This window comes from Artibeus jamaicensis, unplaced genomic scaffold (assembly GCF_021234435.1).
Source record: "Artibeus jamaicensis isolate MK-2021 breed Jamaican fruit bat unplaced genomic scaffold, CSHL_Jam_final scaffold_2693, whole genome shotgun sequence".
Lineage (NCBI taxonomy): Eukaryota > Metazoa > Chordata > Mammalia > Chiroptera > Phyllostomidae > Artibeus > Artibeus jamaicensis.
The window spans coordinates 852,629-877,741 of record NW_026522033.1 but is presented as its reverse complement, the minus strand read 5'-3'; the positions used below and the strand labels follow the sequence as shown (position 1 = coordinate 877,741).

General features: G+C 58.0%; 3 protein-coding genes across 5 annotated transcripts; 2 read left to right on the top strand and 1 right to left on the bottom strand.

Moving 5' to 3' along the window:
* Positions 1 to 1,046: 1,046 nt before the first annotated feature.
* GARIN5B (golgi associated RAB2 interactor family member 5B) lies at positions 1,047 to 5,937 on the top strand. The gene is made up of 10 exons (XM_053656744.1): positions 1,047 to 1,196; positions 1,361 to 1,515; positions 1,593 to 1,851; positions 2,301 to 2,325; positions 2,517 to 2,581; positions 2,673 to 2,776; positions 2,857 to 2,909; positions 3,000 to 3,076; positions 3,566 to 5,154; positions 5,895 to 5,937. Exons 1-10 carry the CDS (start codon positions 1,047 to 1,049, stop codon positions 5,935 to 5,937), a joined length of 2,520 nt encoding a protein of 839 aa, XP_053512719.1.
* Positions 5,938 to 6,526: 589 nt separating this feature from the next.
* On the top strand, positions 6,527 to 7,789 carry LOC119054176 (cytochrome c oxidase subunit 6B2). Its single transcript, XM_037152027.1, has 4 exons — positions 6,527 to 6,582; positions 6,657 to 6,777; positions 7,441 to 7,541; positions 7,644 to 7,789. The coding sequence occupies exons 2-4, from the start codon at positions 6,675 to 6,677 to the stop codon at positions 7,695 to 7,697; spliced, it is 258 nt and encodes an 85-aa protein (XP_037007922.1). The 5' UTR covers positions 6,527 to 6,582; positions 6,657 to 6,674; the 3' UTR covers positions 7,698 to 7,789.
* Positions 7,790 to 13,374: 5,585 nt separating this feature from the next.
* Positions 13,375 to 20,230, bottom strand: KMT5C (lysine methyltransferase 5C). 3 transcript variants are annotated; one of them, XM_037159825.2, is made up of 9 exons: positions 20,159 to 20,230; positions 18,524 to 18,742; positions 18,223 to 18,388; positions 17,745 to 17,854; positions 17,153 to 17,316; positions 17,008 to 17,027; positions 14,998 to 15,134; positions 14,736 to 14,908; positions 13,375 to 14,538 (listed from the first exon to the last, which is right to left on the bottom strand). In XM_037159825.2, the coding sequence occupies exons 2-9, from the start codon at positions 18,631 to 18,633 to the stop codon at positions 14,042 to 14,044; spliced, it is 1,377 nt and encodes a 458-aa protein (XP_037015720.2). In that variant the 5' UTR covers positions 18,634 to 18,742; positions 20,159 to 20,230; the 3' UTR covers positions 13,375 to 14,041. The 3 variants fall into 3 exon arrangements, with proteins under 3 accessions (XP_037015720.2, XP_037015719.2, XP_037015721.2); XM_037159824.2 differs by having other exon boundaries at positions 20,114 to 20,197; XM_037159826.2 differs by lacking the exon at positions 20,159 to 20,230 and adding an exon at positions 19,314 to 19,458.
* Positions 20,231 to 25,113: the final 4,883 nt, after the last annotated feature.

The window sequence follows — 25,113 nt, the reverse complement described above, 5'->3', positions numbered from 1 at the left end:
AAAAACTAATAAACGCTATTTTAAAAATGACAGAATACCAGTCCCTTTCCCACCCCACTCCCACCCCCCCCAAAAAAAAAGGCTCTCTGAAAGGGACAAGAAGGACTGTTCATTGAGCACTGGTTCTGGGCTTTGCCTGAAGTTGAAGGGTTTTACTTACATGGTCCCCTGGATCCTGCACTGCACCCCACTTTACAAACGAGGGAAACTGAGGCTGGGGGGTATGCCTGGTGCTCAAGGTCACACAGCTAGGGAGAGACAGCTGTGATTCTGCCCCAAGTCTGGCTCATTGCAAAGGGTGTGTTCCTTTCTTTCTAACTCAACAGACAGCAGCTGTGACCACGGACACAAACGCATTTGATACGGGGAAACCAAGGCTCCATGGGGGTATGGTTCTTACTCAAGGTCTAAGGAAGGGTCAGTCGTGAGTGGTAGCTGTATTTGGAGCCCTCTTGTAAGAGTCAGAAACTTGACCCGGGAGGTGCGGCTCAGTGGATTGAGCGCCAGCCTGTGATCCAAAGAGTTGTCAGTTCCATTCCCAGTCAGGGCACATGTCTGGGTTGTGGGACAGGTCCCCAGTAGGGGGCGCTGGAGAGGCAACCACGCACTGATGTTACTCTCCCTCTCTTTCTCCCTCCCTTCCCCTCTCCAAATAAATAAAAGATATTTTTTAAAAAAAGAGTCCGAAACCCTCTGCTTAACTATTCATTTGCAACATCTCAGACGGACCCTCTCAGGGGGCCCTCTCCAGTCACCAGTTTGAGTCTGGGGCAGGGGCCTTCTGGTTCACACCTTCTGCCCCCACTCCTCGGGGCTCTAGGCCACATCCCCGGAGAAGAAAGGAGCCCATGGCCCTCAGGAGAGTTCCTAGGAAGAGTCCCACGCGCATCTGATGAGGTCACAAAGCCCCTCCACACAAGGCTCCTCCCCCAGGCCAGGGAAACCAACCCTGGCAGGGCCATGGCCAAGCCCTGGGGAAGCTGAGCCCGGAGCCAGGGCCAGTGACTTCATGCCCTGGGTGACCCCCCTCCCTTTATGCAGCCACCATGAACAGGCTTCGGAACATCAGGCACCTGGACCCCCTGCCGTGCCCCCCGCAGTGGGTCCCCACCCTGGGCCTGCTGCAGAGGACCCTCCAGAAGGGCGAGTACCTGCCCCTCTGCCCGCTGCCCATGTTCGAGAGTAACTTTGTCCAGGTTTCCAGCTCCCTGCGCCCTGGGGCAGAGAGGGGCAGAGTGAGACCCCTTGGGCCGGGGGCGGTTGGGGCCACTGGGGACTCAGGGGGTAGGGGCTTGGTCTGGGGGGTGCCTCGGAGCATGACAGGAAGGAGCGGTCCCAGCCCTTCTCCCTGGCCCCCCAGGTGACTAGCCGAGGGGCCCCCGTGTACGTGCACCACAGAAGCAACCACCTGACCATGGGTGTGGCCGCCTCCTTGCCCGGCCCGGTGCTGCCAGACCTCCTGCTCATTGCTCGGCCCTCCGAGGCCAGGGACTGCTCCAACCTCGTCCTCACCAGGTGCCTGCACCCCTCCGCCCCCTGCCGCCCCCATCTCTGTCTCCTGCTCTACCTCCTCCGTCTCCTGCCTCCACCAGGATGATCCCGCTGGACCTGGTCCACCTGTACGTCCACAACCTGTCTGCCTGGCGCCTGAAGCTTTGCTTGGTCACAGGCCGAGACTACTACCTGGAGCTGAACGCCCCCGACAGCGAGGCGGCATTTCTGTTTGACCGCTGGACCCGGCTCATCCACCTGCTCCAAGAGCCGGCCACCTTCTGGGCCCCCAGGACCTTGAAAACGCCCCTCTCGGACCTGGCCCAGATGGCACCTCCGGCCTCCACCTGGACCCTCCAGGTGGGGGCATGCTCACACAGACCCCAGCGGGCAGTGACGGTTAGAGATTCAAAAGGGACCCAGGACCAAGAGCCTGAAGTCCAGGGTCCCCAGGAACGGGGCTGGGGGCATGGACCCCTGGGTCTCAGGAAGGAGAAGCTGGGAGTCTGGACACCCTGGGTCTGAGGGAGGTGGGGCTGGGGGCCTGGACCCCTGGGTCTGAGGGAGGAGGGGCTGGGGGCCTGGACTCTCAGGTCTGAGGGAGGAGGGGCTGGGGGCCTGGACTCCAGAGTCTGAGGGAGGAGGGGCTGGGGGCCTGGACTCCTGGGTCTGAGGGAGGAGGGGCTGGGGCCTGGACTCCTGGGTCTGAGGGAGGAGGGGCTGGGGCCTGGACTCTCAGGCTGGGTACTCGTGGAGATGTGCAAGCAGGAAGAGGTTGCCCCTCCTGACTGTCCTTTCTCCATCCACAGAACCAGTCCCAGTGCAGACGATCAGGTGAGCAGGCTCTGGCACCCACGGGGTTCACTGCACCCCAGCTTCTCCACTGCCACGTGTGGGTGGGGCCTCCAGCACTGGGGTCCTTAAGTCTTCCGTCTGCGTCCTGGCGGAGCTCCCCACCGGTCTCCTCTGCCACTGTCCTTCCCAGAATCAGGGACCCTGACTCGGGTCTTCCCCTCTCTTTTCAGCCTTGATTGTTGACCCCACCTTTTCTTACAAGATGCTGACGTTTCAGAAACGGAGGAAGGCCAAGGTGAGCAGACACCCACAGGCCCCCGGGTGAGGGGCCCAGGGCCAGGGGGCTGTGCCTCCTGACAGCCCTCCCTTCCCTGTCCTTCTGCCAGACCCTCAAGCGCAAACTCAGGTCCCAGGCCGTGGGTGACTCCGTGCCTCTCATCTGGTCTCAGCTGGTGCAGCCTGGCGCTAGGAAGAAAGCCACAGAGAAAAAGTAGGCTTGGGACCCTGTCCCCGGTGGGGTTGGGAGAAGATCGGGGATGCCAGCCAAGTCCCACCGTACTGTGCCTGCAGGTCCCACCCGGAGCTCGGCCTTCAGGGCTCTCAGACCAAGATCCAAGTTTCCGGTGAGCACTCCCCTCCCTCTGCTTCTGTGAATGAACCCCCGCAGCTCTGGCCCTTCCCCTTAGCGCTCAGGCTGCTTTCTTCCCTCCCAGGGAAGCCCAGCATCACCATCCGGACCATCTTCAGCATCGTGTCCAGCACCATCAACCACAAGCTGTCCTCTTCCGAGGCAGGCTACACTCTGGGGGCCCGGGCCCAGCTCCTGGGTCTGAGGGGGCGGGGCTGGGGGGGCCTGGACCCCTGGGTCTGAGGGGGCGGGGCTGGGGGCCTGGACTCCTGGGTCTGAGGGGGCGGGGCTGGGGGGGCCTGGACCCCTGGGTCTGAGGGAGGAGGGGCTGGGGGCCTGGACTCCTGGGTCTGAGGGAGGAGGGGGGGAGGGGCTGGGGGCGAGGGGGGGGGGCTGGACCCCTGGGTCTGAGGGAGGAGGGGCTGGGGGCCTGGACTCCTAGGTCTGAGGGAGGAGGGGCTGGGGGACCTGGACTCCTGGGTCTGAGGGAGGAGGGGCTGGGGGCCTGGACTCCTAGGTCTGAGGGAGGAGGGGCTGGGGGCCTGGACCCCCTGGGTCTGAGGGGGAGGGGCTGGGGAACTGGTCTGTGTCCGAGACGCGCACCCTGATGCCCTGACCATTCTTCCCCTCATCTTCCTCCACTTCCTCCAGGATCGTCCAGAATCTGAGGAGGCAGTGGTCCTTGGCAGTTTAGTGAAGACCCCTTCATATTGCATCTCAGAGGACAACCCTGATATTTCTTTGTTGGTCTCCTACGATCACATGGATATTCGGCGGAACATGGAAGAGCTGTCGGACCTCGAGTCCAGCACCTTGTCCTCCGGCTCCCTGAGCCAGGACTCCTACTGTTCCAGCTTCTACCTGCCTGCCCCCTACTCCTCCTCTGTCCGCCAGCACAAGAAGAAGGCCAGGCCTCCACCCTCCCAGAAAACCCCCTCTAGCCCTCCCACCTCTTGGGAGGATCCATTCATCCTTGACCAGGCCCTGAGGGTCTCAGCTGTGCCTGCTCCATCCCAGAAGTCCCCAGCTGGACCTTTTGCTCCCCAGAAGACCCCAGTTCCACCTGCTGTCTCCCAGAATTCTCCAGCCATACCTGGTTCATCCAGAAAGACCCCATGTGTGCTGGCTATTCCCCAGAAGGCCCCAGCCATACCTTCCCTGTCTTGGAAGACCCCTCTTGTATCAGGGATTCCCCCAAAAGCCACACCCCGTCCTGTTCCAGACCAGAAATCTCTGTTCCTATCTAGCCCATCCCCGAAGGCTCAGACTTCACCCACCCGATACCAGAGGACGCTGGACCCTGCCGATTTTGGCTCGTTGCCGAGGGGAAGACCTGTTGAGAATGTGCTTCAGCAAAGCCAGCCTGAAGGGAAGACGCAGCCGTTGGTGCTGGTGGGCACCCAGGAGACACAGGTCGCAGAGATGTGGGCCCGGAAGCTGCCTTTCCGTGCCACCCAGAAGGAGACAAAAGGGGTCGTGGTTAGCAAAGCCCAGGAGATCACCCTGGATGGCTTGAAGGGCAAGGGCAAGGAGGAGGACAAGGTCCACGGGATGATGGAGGGGAAATCCCTGGATTTGCCTGGCTTCAAGCCCAGGGTGATGGGGCAGCAGCAGAAGCGGGTCAAGACCCGAGAGCTGGCCGTGGAGCGAGCCCTACAGGAGCGCAGACGGCCCTTCTCCGTGAAGGAGCTCACCTTTGCCAAGATGGTGATCCTAGCCAACTCCAAAGGGATGCCCTTGAAGCCAGAACTGGTCGGTTTGCCCTCCTGGCTCTTGATCCCACAGGTGTCTGCCAGGTCAACAGTGGGCCCGGAGTCCCTCAACCCCAGCCAGGCTACTGTGTTGGCGAGCACACCGGTGGTGGACAGGGAGGCGGAGAAGCTGCTCTCGGACCAGAGGCAGTCTCTCAAAGTGCCCCCACGCTCTAAGCGTGGCCCCAGCAGCCCGAAGACAGAGAGAATCTCCCAGGTCCCCATTCCTCTGCCCTCAACGAGGTGGGAGGACGCCCAGTCCCCCATCTTGCCGAACTGCATCCCAAAGATGGAGGCCAGAGTGTCCCAAGAGCCCAACAGAAAATCTCAGGAGACCATGGGGATGCCAGGCCAGTGTCCCCTGGCCACTACGGGGTCATCCTTGGACGTTCTTGTGCCCAAGCTCTTGGAAATTGAGACTAAGAGGGACTTGGTGAACAAGGTGGAGAAGACAAAGAAAAAACTGAGTATCTTCACGCCTTGGCCCAGGTACTGGGCGGGGGGGGGGAAGGACCTCTGCAGTTATCAGCAAGAAGTTGGTGCCTGGTGGGAAGGAAGACTTGAATGGGGCAGGTGTAGGGAGCACAGAAAGCAGGGACTTATCGTGTTGCGAGCCCTTTAAAACATGATACTCCATGAAAAGGAGCCAGGCAAAAATGCCAGCTATATAGTGCATGACTCCACGTGTGTAAAATGCCCAGAACAGGCAAACGCATAGACAGAGAGAGGAGGTTCGTGGTTACCAAAGGCTGGGAAGGGTGGGAGAATGTTCAGGGACTGCTTCGCCGGCATGGGATTTTATTTGGGGGTAACGAAAATGCTCTGGAACTAGACAGAGGTGGTGGTTGTGAATGCAATGCCACTTTTAAATGGTCACAAGGGCAATTTTTACGTGATGTGTATGTTCCCACTACACGTCTACTCAGGAGGGTAATCCCAACACTCGCTCTGTCCAAGTAGTTTGCTGGAAGGGGAGAGGCCGCTGGTATAGACATGGTCAAAATAGGAGTTTTTAAGAGGAAGAGATACTCGTGCACTTGGATGTTGGGGTGAAGAATGCATGGCCAGGCTTCATATTTGCGAAGCAGGAGGGCTAGAAACCTGGGAGGGGCACGGCGGCGGGGAGCACTGGAGGCGGTGGGCTTGCCGGTTCCTGGTGCAGGAAGAGTCAGTTCACCACGTGTTTACTGAGCGCTCACTGCTCTCTCTCCAGCAAACACCGTTCCCAGAGGCTTCAGTAGCAAGATGCCGGACTTAAACCTCAGGCGCTAGCTAAAGTGTACAAGAGGAGCCCAGCGCGGCCTGGTAGCCCCGGACACCCTCAGACCCGCCTCACACCTGGCACCAAGTCCAGGAGCTGCAACCCCACCCGTGCTCTTTGCTCTTCCCTGCTAGTCCACGCGGTGCAACCCCACCCGTGCCGCAGGCCCCAGGCGCCATGCCCCTAGGCTGTAGGAAGCAGGGTGCTGAACAGGCCCGGCCGGGGGAGCTCCCTCTCCGGTAGAGACCAGAGCTATCTATACATTTATATATTAGGGGGGGTGGGGGGGCCTGGGGAGAACCAGCGGGGTGGCCCAGTTTTGCAGAGATTAAAAGCCTGAGTTTGAGACTCGGCAAAAGTCGAGCCTGGGTGCCTGTGTGTGCGCACGGAGGGGAGGTGGGGGAGCCGGGGATGGGGCGCGGGGCTGGAGGGGGGAGGGGGAGGCGGGGGAGGGGGGAGGAGGGGTCCACGCTCCCCGCCGCCTCGAGTTCCAGACCGTTTTCTGCAGCGCAGTTGCTCTCATTGGCTGGGGTCCCAGAGTCCCAGCCAATAAGGCCGAGGGGTCGTGGTTTTCCTCCGCTGAGACCCTCGAGACTCAGAAACGACGGGCATCCCGGACAGAGCCACAAGCACAGGGACGCGCCGACATCAGCCTAGTGAGGACAGGAAGGGTGGGATTGGGGCTGGGTTTCGGGGTGGGGATCAGGCACGGAGACCCTCCCGCCCGCAGGAGCTGCTGACTCAGTGCATGTTGGACAAGAAGCCCTCCAAGGGGCCATGGCCCACGCCACCTTTCGACCCGCGCTTCCCCAACCAGAACCAAACCCGCAACTGCTACCAGAACTTCCTGGGTGAGCCCTCACGGGCAGGGGAGGAGGAGCGGGGCGAGACGAGGGGCAGAAGGGGAGCACCGCAACTCCAGAGGGGCCCAGGCCCGCCTTGAAAGCCGAGACCGTTGGGCGGGGCAAACCGTGGTAGAAGGGGCGGGGCATTTTGTGGATGGGGCGGGGCCTGTTCGTGGAGGGGCGGAGCGATGGAGAGAAAGGCGGAGACTGGCCTCGGGTGGGCGGGACCGAAGCTGTGGAGGGGTGAGGTCGAGAGGGTTTGGCCAGGAAGGGAGTGGGACCTACCATGGAGGGGTGGTGCTTGGCCGTTAGTGGGCGGGGCCTATTCTGGAGAGGTGGGGCGGGACGAGGGAGAGCAGGGGTCTAGCAGGGAAGAGGTGGGGCTGGACCTTGGAGAGGCGGGGCCTACTCTGAAGGCACTTGACCTGGAGGTGTAGGGGCGGGGAAAGGAGATCCAGGCTGTGGCCGGCAGGGGGCGGGGCCTGGTCTGGAGTAGGTGGGGCGGACCGGGGCGGGCAGGGCCTGCGGTACAGAGGGGTGGGGACAGACCACAAAGAAGCCGGGCTTGCCCTGGAGTGAAAAGAAGCGGGTGCGGTCGAGAGGGGCGTGTCCTGTCCGGGGGCGGGGCGTGTGGTGAGGCCCCGCCCACCTCCGGGTCTCGCTCAACAGACTACCACCGCTGCATGAAGAAGATGAACCGCCGCGGGAAGAGCGCCCAGCCCTGCGAGTATTTCTTCCACGTGTTCCACTCGCTGTGCCCCATCAGCTGGGTGAGCAGGGCGCGGGGCGTGGGCCAGTCAGACGGGGCGGGCGACGGTGGGCGCCCCGCCGAGCTGAGCCTGCGTCCCCGCCTCCCTCCCGCCCTACTCCAGGTGGAGCGCTGGACCGAGCAGATCAAGTCGGGGACCTTCGCGGGCAAAATTTGACGGTCTGAGTTCGCGGCTCCTCCGAGAGACCGGCCCCAGGCGCCCCCATCTCCTCGTCTCCCTGGGACCTGGCCCCGACTCCCCACCCCAGTCTCTAAGCACCAAATAAAGCTATGCCTCTGTTTCTTCTTAATGTCTGCCCCGTGTACCGTGGGGGCTCGGGAGAGTCCTCCCGGCGTCTGTGCCCTGGAGCCAACACTGCAGTTCTGAAGATGGGGCGCGGGGGCGGTGTACTGTGCCCCATCAGCACTGGGATGGAGGGAGCACTGTCAGATCTCTGGGGCAGGAGCAAGCCAGTCCCTCCCACCCCTCCCCACCCACCCGTAGGCAGCAGCCACCAACCGGCTCAGGGGTTGCCTTGGGCTCTCTGGATGCCACCGCTTGCTCACCAGGATGGCTCCAGGGTGCTCCCGCCTCTCAATCCCCACACCCACCTGTCACCGGAATCCTTCCTCAGGATCCCCTTCTCTTACCTGGACCGCCTCCCGAACTCCTCCCAGACTTTCTGCCTGCCCCTCTGTCTCAGTCCATCCCGGTCCATCCCACCCCGAGCTCTGAGGGGGATCATTTTTGGACCTCCCAGCGCTGACCCCATGTCCCATGCTCCAAATCCTTTCTAGACCTCATGTGACTCCATTTCCTCAGTCCTGCCAGGTAAGTCAAACCTTCCTCACAGCCGGCCTCTGTCCCACAGGCAGGAGCACTGTTCTCCATTCTCTTAATGAAACAGGATGACCAGTCTCCAGACACGTCGCCCCATATCCCTCCTGCAGACACCTTCCAGACTGACACACAGAGGGCCAGCCTTAATTACTCTGCTCCCTCCTCATTGGACACTGGGCCTGCCCTCAGCCAGGCTCTGGGACGGCAATGCTGAGATTCCAGACAGCCCTCAAAATATCGCCTCTCCAGCCACCTCCCCAGGCTGAGGAGTGACCCCTGACCCAGCATGCAGCGTGGTCCTGCCCCAGACCGCCAGCCTTCTGGGCATGGGAGGGGTGGATTCTACTGCTTCTGCCTAAAGCTGTCTCCTTCCTTGGGCATCCTGGGCCCCCCACCTGAAGCTGTCTCACGAAGACCCAGTCGGGAGCCGACCAGCAGCCCTCCCTTGACACAGTTGGGACGGAGGAGATGCATCTGCACAGCAGAGGCAACTGTGCCTGGATTTCCTTCTATCTCGCCTTGCAGGTTTGTCTTTGCAATTAATAGGTGGTAGAATTTTTAAACACCTCTATTTCAGGTCCAATGATCCCCACAATTCCAATGAAGTTACACAAAATAATTTCTTGGCCAGAGAACAAAGTCCCCCCTAATGAAGTAGCCCCTGAATATCTAAAAGTTGATGGAGTAACAGCCTCTTCTACCTTGGACAGGAATATAAATTAGAATTAGACAGTCAAAGAAACAGGAGAAGCTGGTTAGCTACTACAGACTAAGCACGTAGAAACAATTACCAAGAAATTAAAGTCCATATTACATAAAGAAACATTTTAGACAGAAAGATAGATAGCCAAGTTAGACATCACAAAGGCCTTATAATGAATTTTCTCACCTCTGCTCAGTTTAGTGTATCCTTTTGCTCCATGTCAAATTCTAAGAACTTTAATAAACAATAAGACATTTAAACTCTGTACATACAGCTATTTCTAATTGTCTGATTAATGGCTCTCCTGGTCAAAACAACCTTTGTTTAATATAACAATCTATAGAATTTCTTGTACTTTTCCTAGTTACCTCTGTATTGGTTTTTTCTGCTTAACTGACCACACCATGCACCTGTTCCTTTAATGTTATATAACAATCTCTATAAAAATAAAGCCTAAATCAAACTCTATGAGTTCAGTCAGACCCACAGAGGCTGGCTGTTCTCCGGCATCCAATTGGGTGTCTGACTCTTCATTTGTCGCCTGCGCCGTCCATCCTTTGGGGACCCTGAACCCTTCAGAGGCGGGGACCCTGGCACCAGTCCACCCTGGAGTTCAAAGGTAGCTGTTACGAATCATGACAACTTTCTGGGTAACCCTGGACGCAAGCCTGTTCACCTATATACGCCTCAGTTTTCCTACTGTAAACCAGATAACGCAGTCCTGTGACCCCGCAGAAGAACTGTGGGAAAGGCTGGGTGAGCTCAGGGGATGACGAGCTGCATCCTGTCCCCTCACCCCCTGGGTGTTCTCACCACCCCACCCAGGGCACACCCCAGACGTGCCCTCTCCAGGAGGGATCCGCCCCCAGACCTTGGCCCCCCAAGGATCCTCTCCAGTCCCCTGTGCCCTTGAGAGGCAGGGGGAAGAGGGAGGGCACAAGGCAAGCCCCGGCCCAAGCAGACCTAGACGCTGCTAGAGGGGTCCTCCTGGGAGACGCCCCCCAACAGAGGCTGCTGTACTGCCGCAGGAAGAAAGCAAGCAGCAATACCATACCCCACAGGCCAGGCAGCTCTGAGTCACAGAATGGTGTGATGGTGTCTGAGCACTCGGTGAGGTCACTCAGGTAGCATCCAGGCACAAGGCTGGCACCTGTGCGGCCACAGCCAGCCCTTTGACCTCACCAGAGCACATGACTGGAGTGCATTTCGCCCCGTTGGCCAGCAGCCCCTGCCAACCTTTTCCCTTCTTTCCCTCTTGTGCTGAGGATGCTCTCGCCACCATCCCTCGACCACTTGACCACTTAGGGGACATTTTTACACTCCTGTTTTCCCTGTGGCCACCACTGTCTTATGGATACCTGAGTCTGGGCCGGAGCCACCCAGCACCCCCCCCCAAGCCTAGCTTCCAGCCGGCAGGACCAACATGACTGCAAACCCCCAGCCCTGATCTCTGGCTCTGAACACCCCTCTGCAGCTCCTTGGCCAGCTTTGCCCGCCACATCCTGAGCCCCCAGTGCCAGCCTCTGCGCCCCAGCAGCCCCCCAGGTCAGAGGAAACAGGGGGCAAGCAGTTTGCTCCCCATCCTTCCCCCCTGCATCTCTGCGCTCCTTCCCACCTCCTCCTCCTTCCCCAGAGCCCATCCCCCCAACCTCCCTCCGGCAGAACCGGCTCCTTCCTCCTAATTTAGACTCTGGTGCTTCCAGGTGCTTCCTGGTCAGAATTATGAAACCACTCTGATGCCTTCTGCCCTTCGTCCCACAAACCCTTGAATCTCCCAAGCACCTGCTCTCCCTCTCTTCTTCCACCCACCAGTGAGCTGTCCTTTAGTCCCCAGTGGGCGCTGCTCCGGCCTTCCTGGTGTCTGCCCCTGTCCTGGCCTAAGGACCCCAAAGCCTGGATGATCTCCCGGAGTGGGTTCCAGTGCCAACTCTGCAGCTTACCAACCACGTGACCCCAGTCAGAGTCCCTAAGCCTGGGGTCCTGGGGTCCATTCATGTGTTTCCCAGGCACTGGGTGTGGCCAGGGCGGGGAGAAGATGCTGTGAGTGTCCAGTCTTGCAGGGTGTGTGGGGTCTCTGTCTATGCAAACAATTTGAGGCACTCAGCATCAGTGTGGCCAGTTCGGGTGCCCAATGCTGCATCGGACAGCAGGAGTCACCCGGATGGCAGCCCCAGGGCGGCTGAGCCCACCAACAGGAGCCTGGAGGTCCTGGACACGGTGCAGGTGTAAAAGGGCCAGAGGGCACCCCCAAGAGGAGACACAGGGTCCAGGCTTGGGTCATCCTGCTGCTGTCATTATTTTGTTTCTTTTTTATATATTTTTAAATTTTATTTATTTATCTTTAAAAGGGAAAGGAAGGGAAGGAGAGAGGGAGAGAAATATCAATGTATGGTTGCCTCTCCTGTATCCCCTGCTGGGAACTGGCCTGCAACCCAGGGATGTGCCCTGATGGGGAATGGAACTTCGATCTTTCGGTTTGCAGGCCCATGCTCAATCCACTGAGCTACACCAGCCAGGGCATTATTTTGTTTCTTTTGGCTCCCTCCTGCCTTTGCCTCCCAGCCACCTTCCCCGGTGACCTGGCTCTAGTCTCCACGTGTATGATGGGTTCTCGATGACCTCAACCCACCCGTTCCCCTGGACTTGGGCTACCAAGGTAGGCTCCTGATGCCAAGCCTAGCTTCACCTGGACGCCCCCAGGTCCTGCCAGCTCATGGGATCCGGCACGAACTCCTGGCACCAATTGCATTTGGGCGCCACCTACTCACAAGCTGTGGGACCCTGGGCAGACGCTGTTTATAAGGGGGTGGACTGTCACCGTCCTGCAGAAGGTCCTAAGGCTGGTCTCTAACCTGTGGTTTTGGGGTGCCAGCCACTTTTGAGGATTGGACAGAGGCTCTACACCCTCTCCTCCCAAAACGTGCCTGGGAATTTGCAGTGACTCCCTGTAAAATAGGATTTCAGTGGCTCGTGAAACCCTTGGACCCTTCCAGGCCAAGGCTGCTTGCTATGCTGTCACCTTTGTCTAGAAGCCAAGGTGATGCCTTGAACTTCAGCTTGTTGAGAGGGACAAGTTCTTCAGTGACTGTCCCGTCAGCCACCTCTCCTCATTCTCCTCCCTTGCTTGCTGACTGGGAGGCCCCTCTCATTTTCTTTTAAAGATTTTATTTATTTTTAGACAGAGGGGGAGGGAGGGAGGAAGAGAGAGAGAGAAACATCAATGTGTGGTTGCCTCTCATGCGCCCCCTACTGGGGACCTGGCCTGCAACTCAGGCATGTGCCCTGACTGGGAATTGAACTGGAGACCCCGATTCACAGGCTGGTGGTTAATCCACTGAATCACACCAGCCAGGGCTCATTTTTGAAAATCTTATTTATTTTTTAGAGAGGGAAGGAGAAAGACAGGGAGAGAAACATTGATGTGTGAGAGAAATATCCATCAGTTGCCTCTCACACCCCCAAATGGGGATCTGGCCGGCAACCCAGGCACCTGCCCTGAGAATCAAACCAGTGGCCTTTTGATTCTCAAGCCAGCACTCAACCCACTGAGCCACACCAGCCAGGGCAAGGCTCTCCTTATTTTTAACATCATTGAGAAAACTAACACGGTTCAATAGAATTCTCATGGAAGAAAGACATTTGCTCACTCTGAAAAGCACAAAACAGGTTGCATGTAAATAAAACGCACTATAAAGTAAAAAAAGTGACCTGCTCTGAACCACCAGGGTCTTCCCGTGGCCTCACCAGCCCTCAGGCACCCGGCCTGGCCCCCACGGCCTCCGGGGTGAATTTCTGCAAGGCCTGCAGCCCACCTCTACCCTCAGCAATCTGTGGCCTGCCCTCTGCGAGGCCAGGAACCCTCACTGTTGTCAGCTGTTCGTATTTCTCTCTGTAACTCAGAGACATTGGGGGAAATCCAAGATACTGAACTGCATCTGAAGACACCTGAGATCCATGTGGCCCCACAGAGAGCCAGGCCAACCAGGAGGGCACAGGTTGAGGTGGGGGAGGGGTGTCTTAGCCCTGCTTGTGGGACCTGTGGGCTTATCTGGAGAACTGGGGAGAATCCCCTCCTGCTGGGAGGGTGGTCTGGCAGTCTTTCTCAGCCCCGTTTAGAGGGGGATGTGACTCCGGACTTGGAGCTCTGCCCTCCAGGGTCATGACCCCTCCATACTCCCAGAACCCCCTGGGGCCAAGGCCTGGCTGCCTCCTCAGGGCCCAGTGTCCCCCAGCCAGGCCGAGGGTCTTGCCCTCCTGGACATCCCCTCCAAACGTAAATCAAAACAAATGGCTTCTCAGGGTTATGCTTATAACAAGGTTTTAATAAAATAAAAAGTTCAAGTGCTTCCAATTCCCCAACATACCCCATTCCAGTGTGGGGGGAGGGAGCCCCCACACCCCAGTAGCACCAGGGATAGCACCATGAGAAAGATGAGGTCACACCCAGCCTCCCTGAGACCCGCGGGGTGGTGAGGACGTGTGGACGCCCCCCCCCACCTCACCCCCAACCTCAGACAGCTGCAGAGCTGAGAGTACACTCACTCCCCTCCATGGGGCAGTCTCCAGAAACTGCCACCCCCAGCCCCCAAGTCAGTTCCCCTCCTCCCAAGGCCTGGGCTTCTGGGGAGTTGCCAGGGGTGGCCTCTGCTCCCTATGGCTTTGCTCCCTGGGCAGGAGGAGGGGGCGGGACAGGGACCGGCTTCTTCAGTCCTGAGGCTGGGGCTGGGAGTGCGGAGGGCAGCAATGGCCAGGGCTCCCTGCTGGGGCTGGGGTGGCTCAGGGGTCAGCAGTCACAAAGGGTCAGGGGTCCAATCCCTGGGGATGTCCAAAGCAACCCCACCCCCAGGTCGGAGCTGTGCTGGGGTCAAGGGGCATTTCCCTCTTAGAGGTCCGAGAGCTCCTTCTGGAGGTCAGTGAGTCCCCGAGCACTCGGGGCTGGGGATGCGAGACAGGAGCCCTGTCCAGGCCAACACGGCCCCTAACTGTTGACATCCAGGTCGATGGAGCCATGGCTGACCACCAGCCTCAGGCGCTTGGGTGGGGAGAAGGGCGCAAAGGCGAGGGCTTGCTTGGGGATGGAGATGGGGCCTGGGGTCCTGACAGGAGCGAGGGTGGGGGTGAGAGTGGCAGGTGGGGCTGGCACCACTCGGCTCAGGTCCACACGCAACACGTAAGGCAGCCCATAGCGCCGGGCCCAGCGCCAGTCCTGCTGGGCCGTCCAGCGGGCGCGGGGGGCCTGGTCCAGGGCCACCGCAGCCTCCGCCTGCAGGCAGCAGTGGGGGCTGCAGCCTCCCCACCGGTGCAGGGAGACTCGAGCAGTACGGAGAATGGGGAGCATGGGGACCCGCCGGGGCTGCGGGCGACGGCGTCTCCGGGGACGCACCCAGAGCTGGGGCTGAGGCAGCCACTGGAGCCAGAGGGGAGAGGCATCGGGGCTGGTGCTGCAGGACGGGGGTCGCAGGGGCTGGCAGGCCGCTGTGCAGGTGGGGGGGAGGCGGGGGGAAGAAAGAGTAACCCTGTGAGCAGGCCCTCCAGAAAGTGGGTCGGCTTCTGCTCAGACCACCCCCAACTCCACCAGGACGCCCAGGAGGAGGACAAAGGGCAGACAAGGGTTGAGGACTCGAGAGCAGCTGATAGAGGCTGACAGAATGGGGCCCCTGGCTTTTGCTCACCGCAGAATGGGTCCTGGCGCAGAGGAAACCGGTGGGCACAGGACCTTGGGGTCAGTCGGCCACCGCCCAACCTCTGCAGCAGCCTACGCTTGGTCTCCCGGAGCTGGTACTTGTCCAGGGGCCGAGGTGGCAGGAGCTCCCGGGGCTGCAGGCGGAAAGCCCCCTCCCCTTTCCTAAGGAATGTCAGCCCTAAGGTTGCATTTTCGGGTTCACAGTGGGTTCCGCTTCCCTCCTGCCCACCTACCCACGCCCCTGTGCCCACCTCTCGCAGGTATAGCATTCACAGTGCTCATTCTTTTCACCAAAGAAGCCTTCGCCATAGAAGCAGGTCACCTCGTCCCCTGGCTCAATGTCCCGGAGCACCTTCACGCAGGCTGAGTTCCCATCTGCGGGCACAAACTGGGAGCCGGGCCGCTCAGCACCCTGGCCCACCTGTGCTCTCTGGTCCCAAGGGTCTTTCCCTGTGGTGGGCAGTGGCCAGGAGCCCCTGGGGGGTGGCGACCCTGCCCAGGGCCTGCCCACCTCACCCAGTCTCTGACCATCTGCTGTCTATAGCTTCCTCCCCTCCCGCAGGAGAGTGATCCAACCCCACCCTGACAGGGCAGTGTGACCACGCCCTCCTACAGCTAAGCCCCGCCCCTCACGCCCGGAAGCCACCACCTGCCAGCCTGCACCCTTCCAGCCACCCCTCTTCCTGGACTGCTGCCCTACGGCCCCTACCTGCCTGCTCCTTCCTCTGAGATGCCCCCTGGGGAGAGGTGTGACTCCCGCCCATCTATTTATCCATCTGTCCGTCCACTCTAGACTGATACAAGCCTGGGCGTGGCCCTTGCCATTCACCTGACCCCAGGCCAACTGGCCAGTGCCTCCAGACTGCAGGGCATCTTGTGTCCTAGTTTTCTCCATCCTTAAGACCCTGTCTGCCCTGGCTGGTGTGGCTCAGTGGATTGAGTGTGGGCCTGGGAACCAAGCAACTACGGTTCGATTCCCAGTCAGGGCACATGCCTGGGTTGCAGGCCAGTTCTCTCCCTCTCTCCTTCCTTTCCCCTCTAAAGATAAATAAATAAAATCTTTAAAAAAAAAAAAAAAAAGACCCTGTCTACAGCCAGCCCTTGTCACCTCTTGCTCAGTTACAAACTAGGTTACACACCAGCCTCGCTGTGGCCACCCTGCCTCCAGCCCCTCCCCCACTTCCTGCTGAGCCTCCAGCTCACCAGCAGCCAGGGACACCTAAAAATCCAGCCCCCTAATGCACTGAGCAGGGGCTCCCACGGGGCAGACCCAAGCCCACGCAACACGACAGCCTTGAGTCATCCTGCCTGTCACACCTCCTGACCCTCCAGTGTGACGACATGACCCCGTTTTTCTGAAACCCCCAGGAAAATCCTACTCCTCCTACACTGCCGGCTCCTGTGCCCCTGGTGGCTGTCGCCTGCCTTGGCATGGGGCCTTGCCTTGTTTCCTATCCAGCTCAGTGTCTATGCACAGGCCACACGTCATCTACCCCGAAAGCCACTGAAGGAGGTCTCCCTATTCACAGGGATACTTTCCACAAACATCAGTGTGCACCGTGTACCTGACCCTCTCGACCCACCGGGAGGCAGATTCTCACCATCTCCCACCTGGAGAAACCAGCGCCCAGGACGGACTGAGCCAGGACTCAAGTCTAGCTCACACTGTGGCGCCCCAGACCCCCTGCCACGCCTCGGGGCTCCCACAGCATAGGACTAGGCCCACACTTGGCAGGCAGCACCCACAGGGCTACCTCCACTCCATTTCCCCTCCCCTGGGCTCCCCCACGGAAGGGGCGGTCATCACCCACACCTCCCAGAGATCCCTGTCCTCCTCCTCCTCCAGGGCTCCCTGCCTCACCCCAGAGGGCACCCAGGTACCTGCAGGTTCCTGCCACCACAACTGCACCAGTGCGGCCCAGAAGCATCTCCCCACAAAGTCCAGGGCCCAGGCTTGGGGTCACTTTCTGACTCCCCATCCCCGCACGCCCCGCACCCCCACAACTGGCCTAGCCCGCAGCACCACAGTGCAGAGAGCAAGGAATACCTCCAGCAGGTGGCAACCCGTGTTCCAATGTGACTGTAGCCAAAACCCTTTCCTCCCTCCCTCCTCTATCAGCCACTGGCACACCACCACCTGGGGGGTGGGAACGGGCTGTCAGGTAGGGAGACCATGGACAGTTTCCGGCTATTCACTGACCAGAAAGCCCTCCCCTCCTCATTTCCCACGTGGCCACTCCTCCCGGGGTCCCCAGTCTCACCTTGCAGTTCGGTTTGCAGTCTGGAGACAGAGGAAGGCAGGGGCAGGGGAAGAGAAGAGACTGTGAATGAGCCACAGGGAGGGGCGTCACCCCTCCCAGACACCTGCCCAGACCACGCCCCTCCCAGACCACGCCCCACACGCACCGTGGTTGATGAAGGCTGCGGGGCCCAGCCACAGCTGCGCGCTGCGCTTGCGGGTGGAGTACATGATGCTGAAGTCGTTCTCACCGGCCCGCAGCAGTCCCTCGTCGGCCTCCCGCAGCTCGGCGATGCAGCCCACCAGCAGCTCCAGCTTCTCGTTCTTCTTCCTACCAGGAAGCCAGGCCTCAGTCTGTGAGCAGCGCCGGTGGCCCACCATGGCCAAGACTGTGCAGACCACTCCAAAATCGCTACACCTGCCCAGCTGCTGCAAGTGATCCAGACTCTGCCTACGAGGGCACCCTCTCCCTGCCTCTCCGCTTCTCCAGGACATAAAGAAAGGATGGCACAGTCTGGGCTCATGGTCTCGCCTTTAGGGCAGTCAGCCTCACGAACCCGGGGGCTGCATGGCGGCGGGGGTGGGGTAGGTGTGTGGGGGGTGTCTCACCCCCCATCAGGGCTGTGTATTCAAGACCAGACCCCGCCTCCTTCCCAGCAGGAACACCTGCCAGCTCTCCTCCTCCACTTTTTCCCCTGGAAGGGACACGGGTCTCTCCCAGCAGCGCCACAAAGCCTCCCATCAGTTCTGCCCTCTTACCAAGCTCGGGTAGACACAATCTTGGCTCCATTCCTCTCCATGGAATAGCGGGTACAGGGCAGGATGGTAAAGCCACTTTCAGGCAGGAAGGCTCGGAGGTAGCGGTAGATCTGGGGGAGGGAGGGGGTGGGCAGGGTGAGGTGGTGGGGCAGGGTCGTCCTCAGCCCTCTCTCTCTCACTCTCCTGGGCTCTAATAATCCTGTTCTGCCACTGACTCTCTGTGTGGTCTCCGGGGAACTCACTTCCCCTCTTGGGGCCTCGGTTTCTTCATCTGTCAAGTGAAGAGGTTGGACTCCATCTCAGAGGGCCTGCCAACTCTCCTCTCCTAGGATTCTCTGAGCCCCGTCTCAGACTGTCCCAATCAATAGCTAGGAAGTCAGAGAGCTCCGGAGGGCTGCGCTGAGGGGCACAGTGCCAGGGGCTCCGAGGTGAGGGGAGAGGACACGCGGGTGAGTGGGGAAGGGAAGGGCGCCCTCACGTGGGTCTTGAGGGCAGCCTCCTGCCGCGGGCCCCGGCTCTGGAAGTAGTGGGTCATCCAGCCTCCCAGCGTCAGGGCCCGGTACGCAGCCTCCAGGTCCCGCTGCCTCAGGAAAGCCTCCAGCGCTGAGCGCAGGTGGTGCTGTCGCCGCAGGGGGGGCACAGGGCTGGGGGAGAGGGCATGCCTGGGTCCCAGGGCCTTGGCCTATTCCCTCCTGGCCGTCCCGGGCCCCGCCCCCACCCGCACTGGGGCTGTGGGGCGAATCCCAGCCCTCAGTCCGCCCTCCCCCAGGCAGCCTCACCTGACGTTCATCTTATGGGTGCGGAAGCCCAGGTAGGGGTCCAGGACCAGGCTGGTGGCAAGGTCGTCGTTCTCGCACAGTTCTCTGGCTGTCACTCTGTCAGGCCCCATGGTGCCTCATAGACCATGCTGCCTCTGGCTGGGAGCGGGGAGGGCCTGCGCGCGCTCTGAGCCACCGAGGAGCTGCGTGGGGTTCTGCCAGGCCCTTCAGTCTCCTCATCTACACATCGGGAAGAGAAGCAACACTGACTCCACCGCTCTCAGGGCAGGTGAAATTCAACAAGTTCCTCTGAGGGTGAGGAAGCCCCCCCCAAACAAGTGCCAGCCCCCCTCCACTGGTATCTCTTTCTCCTCATGCTCTGGAGTGCAGACACAAAGCCCCCAACACACACTCACACAAGGGGAAGGCTGATTATGATTGACTGAGAGTCTGGGATGACCCTCAAGGCTTAGCCCTGCGGGAGCCAGGGGCCCCCCCGCCCCCAACACACAGGTTGTTCTTCCATGCCCCCACAGTCCCCACCTGCCCTCCCCAGCAGCCCTGAGAGTCGTCGGGAGGCCCTGGGTGAAGCCCCAGGCAGCCTGCAGGGGGGTTGGGGAGGGAAGTGGAGGAGGGATCCCAGCACCTGCTCCCTCTCCCTCCAAGGATTCCGGGGGAGGGAGGGCTCAAAGGACAAAGCGGGGGCGGGGGGGGGGCGGTGAGAAGGAACGGTATGGGAAGGCAGGACAGATCCATGAAAAAGAGGAGAAAGAAGGGGATTAGCAAAACGAAACAAAACAAGACCCCTAACCCTTGTCCTGGATTCGTGGTGTGGGTGCCCTGCTGGGGCTTCAGGGAGAGTCGGCGGGGAGCGGCAAGGAACGGGGAGCTGAAGAGAGATTGGGAGCTGAGCGGCTGGGAAAGAGGGTCTGGCAAAGGCTGGGAGGCTGGGGGTAAATGAGGAGGGCGCGCTGCGGGAGGGCGCTGGGAGGAGCGGAAGCAGAGGGGCAAGTGGGTAAAGACCAAATATAGGCCGCGCGGGAGGGGAGCTGGGGCAGGGGCCAGGGGGAACAGAGAGGGCTACGGGGAGCCGAGGAGGAGCCGGGAAAGCCAGAAGGGAGAACTGGGGTGCGGGGAGAGGAAGCAGAGTAGGGCGTGGGGGTCCAGGGAGCGTCTTGAGAAACACTGGGGCAGACAAAGTCCTGGGGATCCCGGGAGGAGCGTGGGAAGGCCGGGAGGACGGAGCCCGGGCATGGCCCTGGGTAGGCAAAGAAGGTCCAGGAAGGAACTGAGGGAAGCAGACAGGGGTCTGGGGCAGGTTCGCGGCTCCAGGGACCTGAGTTGGCGGTGCGCGTGCAGGGGAAGGGCCTGGAGCGTGAGGGGGCTCGGGGAAGGTACGGGGTGCGGGAAGGGCCTGCTGAGGAGGCACAGGGACGGCTGCGCGCCGGCAGCCACAGGACGCTCGCGGAGGGGCCGGGAGACTTGGGCGCCAGGACACGAGGGGCCGGACTGGGCGGGGGACAGTCTGGGCTGGGGGCGACCGGGAGCCAAGGCAGCGCGGGGCGGGGGCCGAGAGGGGGCTCAGACTTCGGGCCCCGCGCCGCCCCTCACCCGCTTCTCCTCCTCAGGCGCCCGCGCCGCTGCCTCCGGTACTACCTCCCACTGCCTCTTCCAGCAATCCTCAGTCTCGGCCACCGCGCCTCCCGTCTGCCCCACCGGGCCCGCCCCGCCACGGCCATCGCGGCCTGCCACTGGCCAACGCCGCCGCCACTCTTCAGTTGCTGCGGGTTTTTCGCCTCTCCCATTGGCCGGGCTGCACCCCGTCTCCCCGCCTACCCCCACAAAAACCCCGTCTCTTGCCCCCACAAAACCCCGCCACGCCCGCGCTGCCCCTCAGCGCCGCCAACCGCTGCGATTGGTTCCCGCCGCTGTCCTTCCGACGCTGCCATGGAGACGTATCCCCACCCACGGGCCGAAGTCGGCGCGGTCATTGGCGGAAAGCGCCGCAACTCGGGTTTGGGTCAGGTTATTCGGGTCCAAGTGGAAAGAAGGCGGGCCAGAACTTGTATGTGGTTGGTTTGCCTTGGACAGGATCATGCTCCCATTGGCTGAAGTCTCCGCCCGTCACCACAAGTCGCGACCTCCCTATTCTTTCACTATGGTGAAACCTGCAGCCACCAGAGGCAGAAAGCCAAGGAAGACCGGCGGGGTGAATGCGCGCGCACCTCCGTGCCCCGCCCAGAGAGGCCTGAGGTTGCCAAGGCGACGAAACTTTATTGACAACCCAGCCTGGGTACAATGGGGTCTCGTTCTCCCTCTTGGACGACCTCTCCCCGAGATACCCTGTTTAATTTCAGGAGTACCCCATTTACTTGTAGGTAAACGGATCGAGAAGAGGGAGACAGAGCTTTGGGAAAAGGCCTGACTCATGAGATCTTCCCATGGGGCAACCCCTCCCTAATTAGTATCACCCCTCCTCCCCGCTAGGAGAGGCAAATATAATTAGCAGTGCATCATAATTACGCCCAGAATAATAAGCTCCGCACTTGAAGCAGGCAGTCTTTGTTTGGTTGGCCGCTATATATCCTGCACGGAGTAGGGGGTTTCTCTGTGCCCTCGCTCTGTGACATTGGGGAAGTGGCTTGCCCTCTCTGCTCTTCAGTCGTGCAGCTATAAAACAAAGACAACATTGCTTTTCTCTCTGAGGGTCCTCCTAACACCTCCCCAGGTGTCCTTCATCCCAACTTCCAGCTTCCCACCCTCTGTTTGTTCCGTTCTTTTTTCAACGAGGACTTCCCCCGGCTCTCAGACACACACAAACACAGGTATCCCAGCCTCAGCCACATGAAAAAAAATGGCTGCAGCTGCAGAGGAGAGAAGCAGCCTGAGGCAAGGAAAAGGAGCCTACCAAGAGAAAGGACGCTCCACAAAGGTGAGGGGTCTGGAAAAGCCCTATCGGCAAGTGTGAATCTTAAAAGATTTACCCCTTCAACTCACGGGTGTGCACCGCCAAGTAACTCTCACAAACATGAAAAAGATAAGCCCAAGACAGCTCGGACAGCAGCGTTTGTAAACGCTGGAAACGACTCAAAAGTCCATCGCCTGAAGAGCAGATCGGTAGAGTGTGGCGCGTACAGCAGGGGACACCATAGAGCAGTGAAAAGATGCACGGTCACTGCATTGAGCGACTTGGACCACCCACAGCAGGCGCTGCTAGGGGGAGAAGGCTGTCGAGTCCAATGCAGAAGTTTTTGTTGTTGTTGTATGTTTGTTTATTTTGAGAGAGAGGGAAGGGAGGGAGAGGGAGAGAAACATCAGTGTGTGGTTGCCTCTCACACGCCCCCAACTGGGGACCTGGCTGGCAACCCCGGCATGTGCCCTGAATGGGAATCAACCAGCGACCCTTTGGTTGGCAGGCAGGCACTCGATCCACCGAACCACACCAGTCAGGGCCAATGCAAAAGTTTTAAAACGTAGACAACAGGCATTGTGTGTGGATACATGTAACTGTGCACAAATGTACACGGGTGTGACAAAGGTGAGAGGGCCCCAGTGATGACCCCCAGGAGTGGGGCAGAAAGCATGCAATCGGGACAGTGTTATTTGTTATTTTGTTTGTTTGTTTGTTTGTTGAGCCAGGAGGTGGAAACCATGACGTCAGTATATCCACAATCAGTTCTTTTTCTACACATCAGAAATACTTCATCGTATAACACAAATAAAAGTTTGACCCACGAATTCCACTTCCAGGCTTTTATTCTAAGGAAATAACTGGACAAGTGTTAAAATATTTATGAATATGTGAGTCTTGGCATTGTTTAAAAAACTGAAAAATAGGAAAAGCCTTAATGTCCAACAATAGACATTAGTTGGATCAACCACAGCACATCCACCAGGTGGAATAATTACTAAGTCACTGAGCTCTTTGCACATGCCAGTCACTTTGCAAATGGCCCTGGGAGGGAGGTGCTTTTACCCCATTTTACAGATGAGCAAACAGAGGCTGACAGAAGGGCTGTAACTGGCCATCAGACTGTCAACTTCTGGGCTACATTGCACACTCTGGTTCTCAAACTTCAGACAGCCGGGTAAGAGGCACCTCAAAAGGACACAGCAGCAATGATCCTGGAAGAGGTCACGCGAGGTAAAAGGAGCTAGACGCTGAAAGTCACATATGGATGATTCCATTTCTAGGAAAGATCCAGAATAGGCAAATGCATGGAGAGGGAGGGCAGATTTGTGATGGCCAGAGGCTGGGGGGAGGTCAGAATGGTCATGCATGGGACAACTGTAGTAGCATAATCAGTAATATATATATATATAAGTTCAGGAGCTATGCATGTACATAATACCATTGATTTTTAAAGCATTTTTTAAGATTTTATTTACTTATTTAGAGAGAGGGGAAGAGGGAGAAATAGAGGGAGAGAAACTTCTATGTGTGGTTGCTTTTCACACACACACACCCTCCTGGGGACCTGGCCCACACCCCAGGCATGTGCCCCGACTGAGAATCGAACCTGTGACTCCTTGGATCACCACTGGCACTCAATCCACTGAGCCACATCAGCCAGGGCATAAACTCGTTTTAAAAATTAAAAATGGAGCTACTATATGATCCAGTGGCTTCACTTCTGCATATATGTGCAAAGGAAATGAAATCACTATCATAAAGAAATATCTGCCCCCCCATGTTGATTGCAGCATTATTCATCACACACAAGACATGGCAACAACCTAAGTGTCCCTCAGCCAATGAATGGATAAAGACGATATGGTTTATCTCACAATGAAATCTCACTCAGCTACGAGAAAGAAGAAAATACTGCCACCTGCAACAAAATGGGTGAAACCTAGAGGGCATTGTGTTGAGTAAAATAAGTCAGACATAGAAGGACAAATACCATACAAAATCACTTATACGTGGAATTAAAAAAAAATTGAGCCCTGGCTGGTGTATCTCGGTGGATTGAGCACGGGCCTGCAAACCAAAGGATCGCAGTTTGATTCCCAGTCAGGGCACATGCCTTGGTTGCAGGCCAGTTCCCAGCAGCGGACACACAAGAGGCAACCATGCATTGATATTTCTCACCCTGTCTCCTTCCCTTCCCTTCTAAAGATAAATAAATAAAAATCTAAAAAATTGTTTTAAAAATTGAAATTGTAGAAACAGAGAGTGGAAGGGTGGTTATCAGAGGCTGGGGGCAGGGACAACAGAAATATTGGTCAAAGGGCACAGACTTCCAGCTATCGGATGAGTAAGCTGTGGGGAGGTAATGTACAGCCTGGTGATCACAGCTAAATAATAGCATATTGTGTATTTCACATTGACCGAGAGAGTAGCTCTCCAGTTTCCTCACTACACACGCTAAAAAAGGGTAACCATGTGACATGATGGATGTGTTCATTAGCTTGATTGTGGCAGTCACTTCATAGTGTATACATATACCAAATCATCCCACTGTGTAACATAAATATATATGATTTTTTAAAGACTTTATTTACTTATTTTTTAGAGAGAGGGGACGGGAAGGAGAACGAGAGGGAAAGAAATATCAATGTCTGGTTGCCTCTCATGAGGCCCCCACTGGGGACCTGGCCCACAGCCTAGGCATGTGCCCTGACTGGGAATCAAACCTGCAACCTTTTGGTTTGCAAGCCCACGCTCAATCCACTGAGCTACACCAGTAATACATATGATTTCTGATTGCCAATCATACCTCAATAAAGTGGGGGAAAATATGAAGGGCTGAGGGGAGTTGTCTCTCTGTTTTTATGTGTTACTTGTGTAATAACAAAATGTATATGATAATAGAATAAGACAGGAGTTACATACTATGTGTTGATGTACATATATCTCCATCTATTTATACCCATACATAGGCATATACACACTTATACACATCTATCTGTATCATCATCGTCACCATTACCATCATCATCATCTCCGCCATTACTATTATCACCATTAAAATGAATTATCACCATAATCATCATTACCATCAACTCCATCATCACCACCACTACCATTATCACCATCATCATCGTCATCATCATCAAACCCCTGCAATGGAATCACACCTTAGCAGCCGGCCATCAAGGGGACCTCCAGCCACTGCCTCCAGTTCTGTTCTAGAATTCTCACCCTCATGTAGCTTCTGCCACCTTCAATAGGTCTGTGCTCTGCAACCAACAGCAAATATGAGGGCCTGTTCAAGGCTAGTTCATCAAAGACACATGGCTTCCTCCTTGCTCTTTCTGGGAAACCATCCTATGGAGAAGTCCACAAGTCAAGGAACTGAGGACACGTGCCAACAGCCAGAGAGGAACTGACACTTCCTGCCACCAGTTTGACTGTCATGTGAGTGAGCCAGCTTGGGACAATCTTCCTGTCCCTGCCAAGCCCTTGGATGACTATGTCCCCATTGACCTTTTTTTCCCACCCAACTTAAGCTGCTTGGGAATTGCTGACCCACAGAAACCAAGGGAGACAGTAAAGACAATAGATGTTTATTGTTGTTTTAGGTGGCTCGAGTTAATTGATACACATCTACATTAAAATCCAATGTCCTTACCACGTCCCCCATGATTTCTCTGACCTTTCATTTTTT

Coding starts and splice junctions, on each gene's coding strand:
- GARIN5B (XM_053656744.1), top strand. CDS start 1,047: ATGAACAGGCTTCGGAACATCAGGCACCTGGACCCCCTGCCGTGCCCC. Junction 1,197..1,360: donor TCGAGAGTAACTTTGTCCAG/GTTTCCAGCTCC, acceptor CTGGCCCCCCAG/GTGACTAGCCGAGGGGCCCC. Junction 2,777..2,856: donor AAGAAAGCCACAGAGAAAAA/GTAGGCTTGGGA, acceptor CTGTGCCTGCAG/GTCCCACCCGGAGCTCGGCC.
- LOC119054176 (XM_037152027.1), top strand. CDS start 6,675: ATGTTGGACAAGAAGCCCTCCAAGGGGCCATGGCCCACGCCACCTTTC. Junction 6,778..7,440: donor CTGCTACCAGAACTTCCTGG/GTGAGCCCTCAC, acceptor CTCGCTCAACAG/ACTACCACCGCTGCATGAAG. Junction 7,542..7,643: donor CGCTGTGCCCCATCAGCTGG/GTGAGCAGGGCG, acceptor GCCCTACTCCAG/GTGGAGCGCTGGACCGAGCA.
- KMT5C (XM_037159825.2), bottom strand. CDS start 18,633: ATGGGGCCTGACAGAGTGACAGCCAGAGAACTGTGCGAGAACGACGAC. Junction 17,028..17,152: donor CGCAGCCTTCATCAACCACG/GTGCGTGTGGGG, acceptor CTCTGTCTCCAG/ACTGCAAACCGAACTGCAAG. Junction 15,135..17,007: donor ACTGCAAACCGAACTGCAAG/GTGAGACTGGGG, acceptor CCCGGCTCCCAG/TTTGTGCCCGCAGATGGGAA.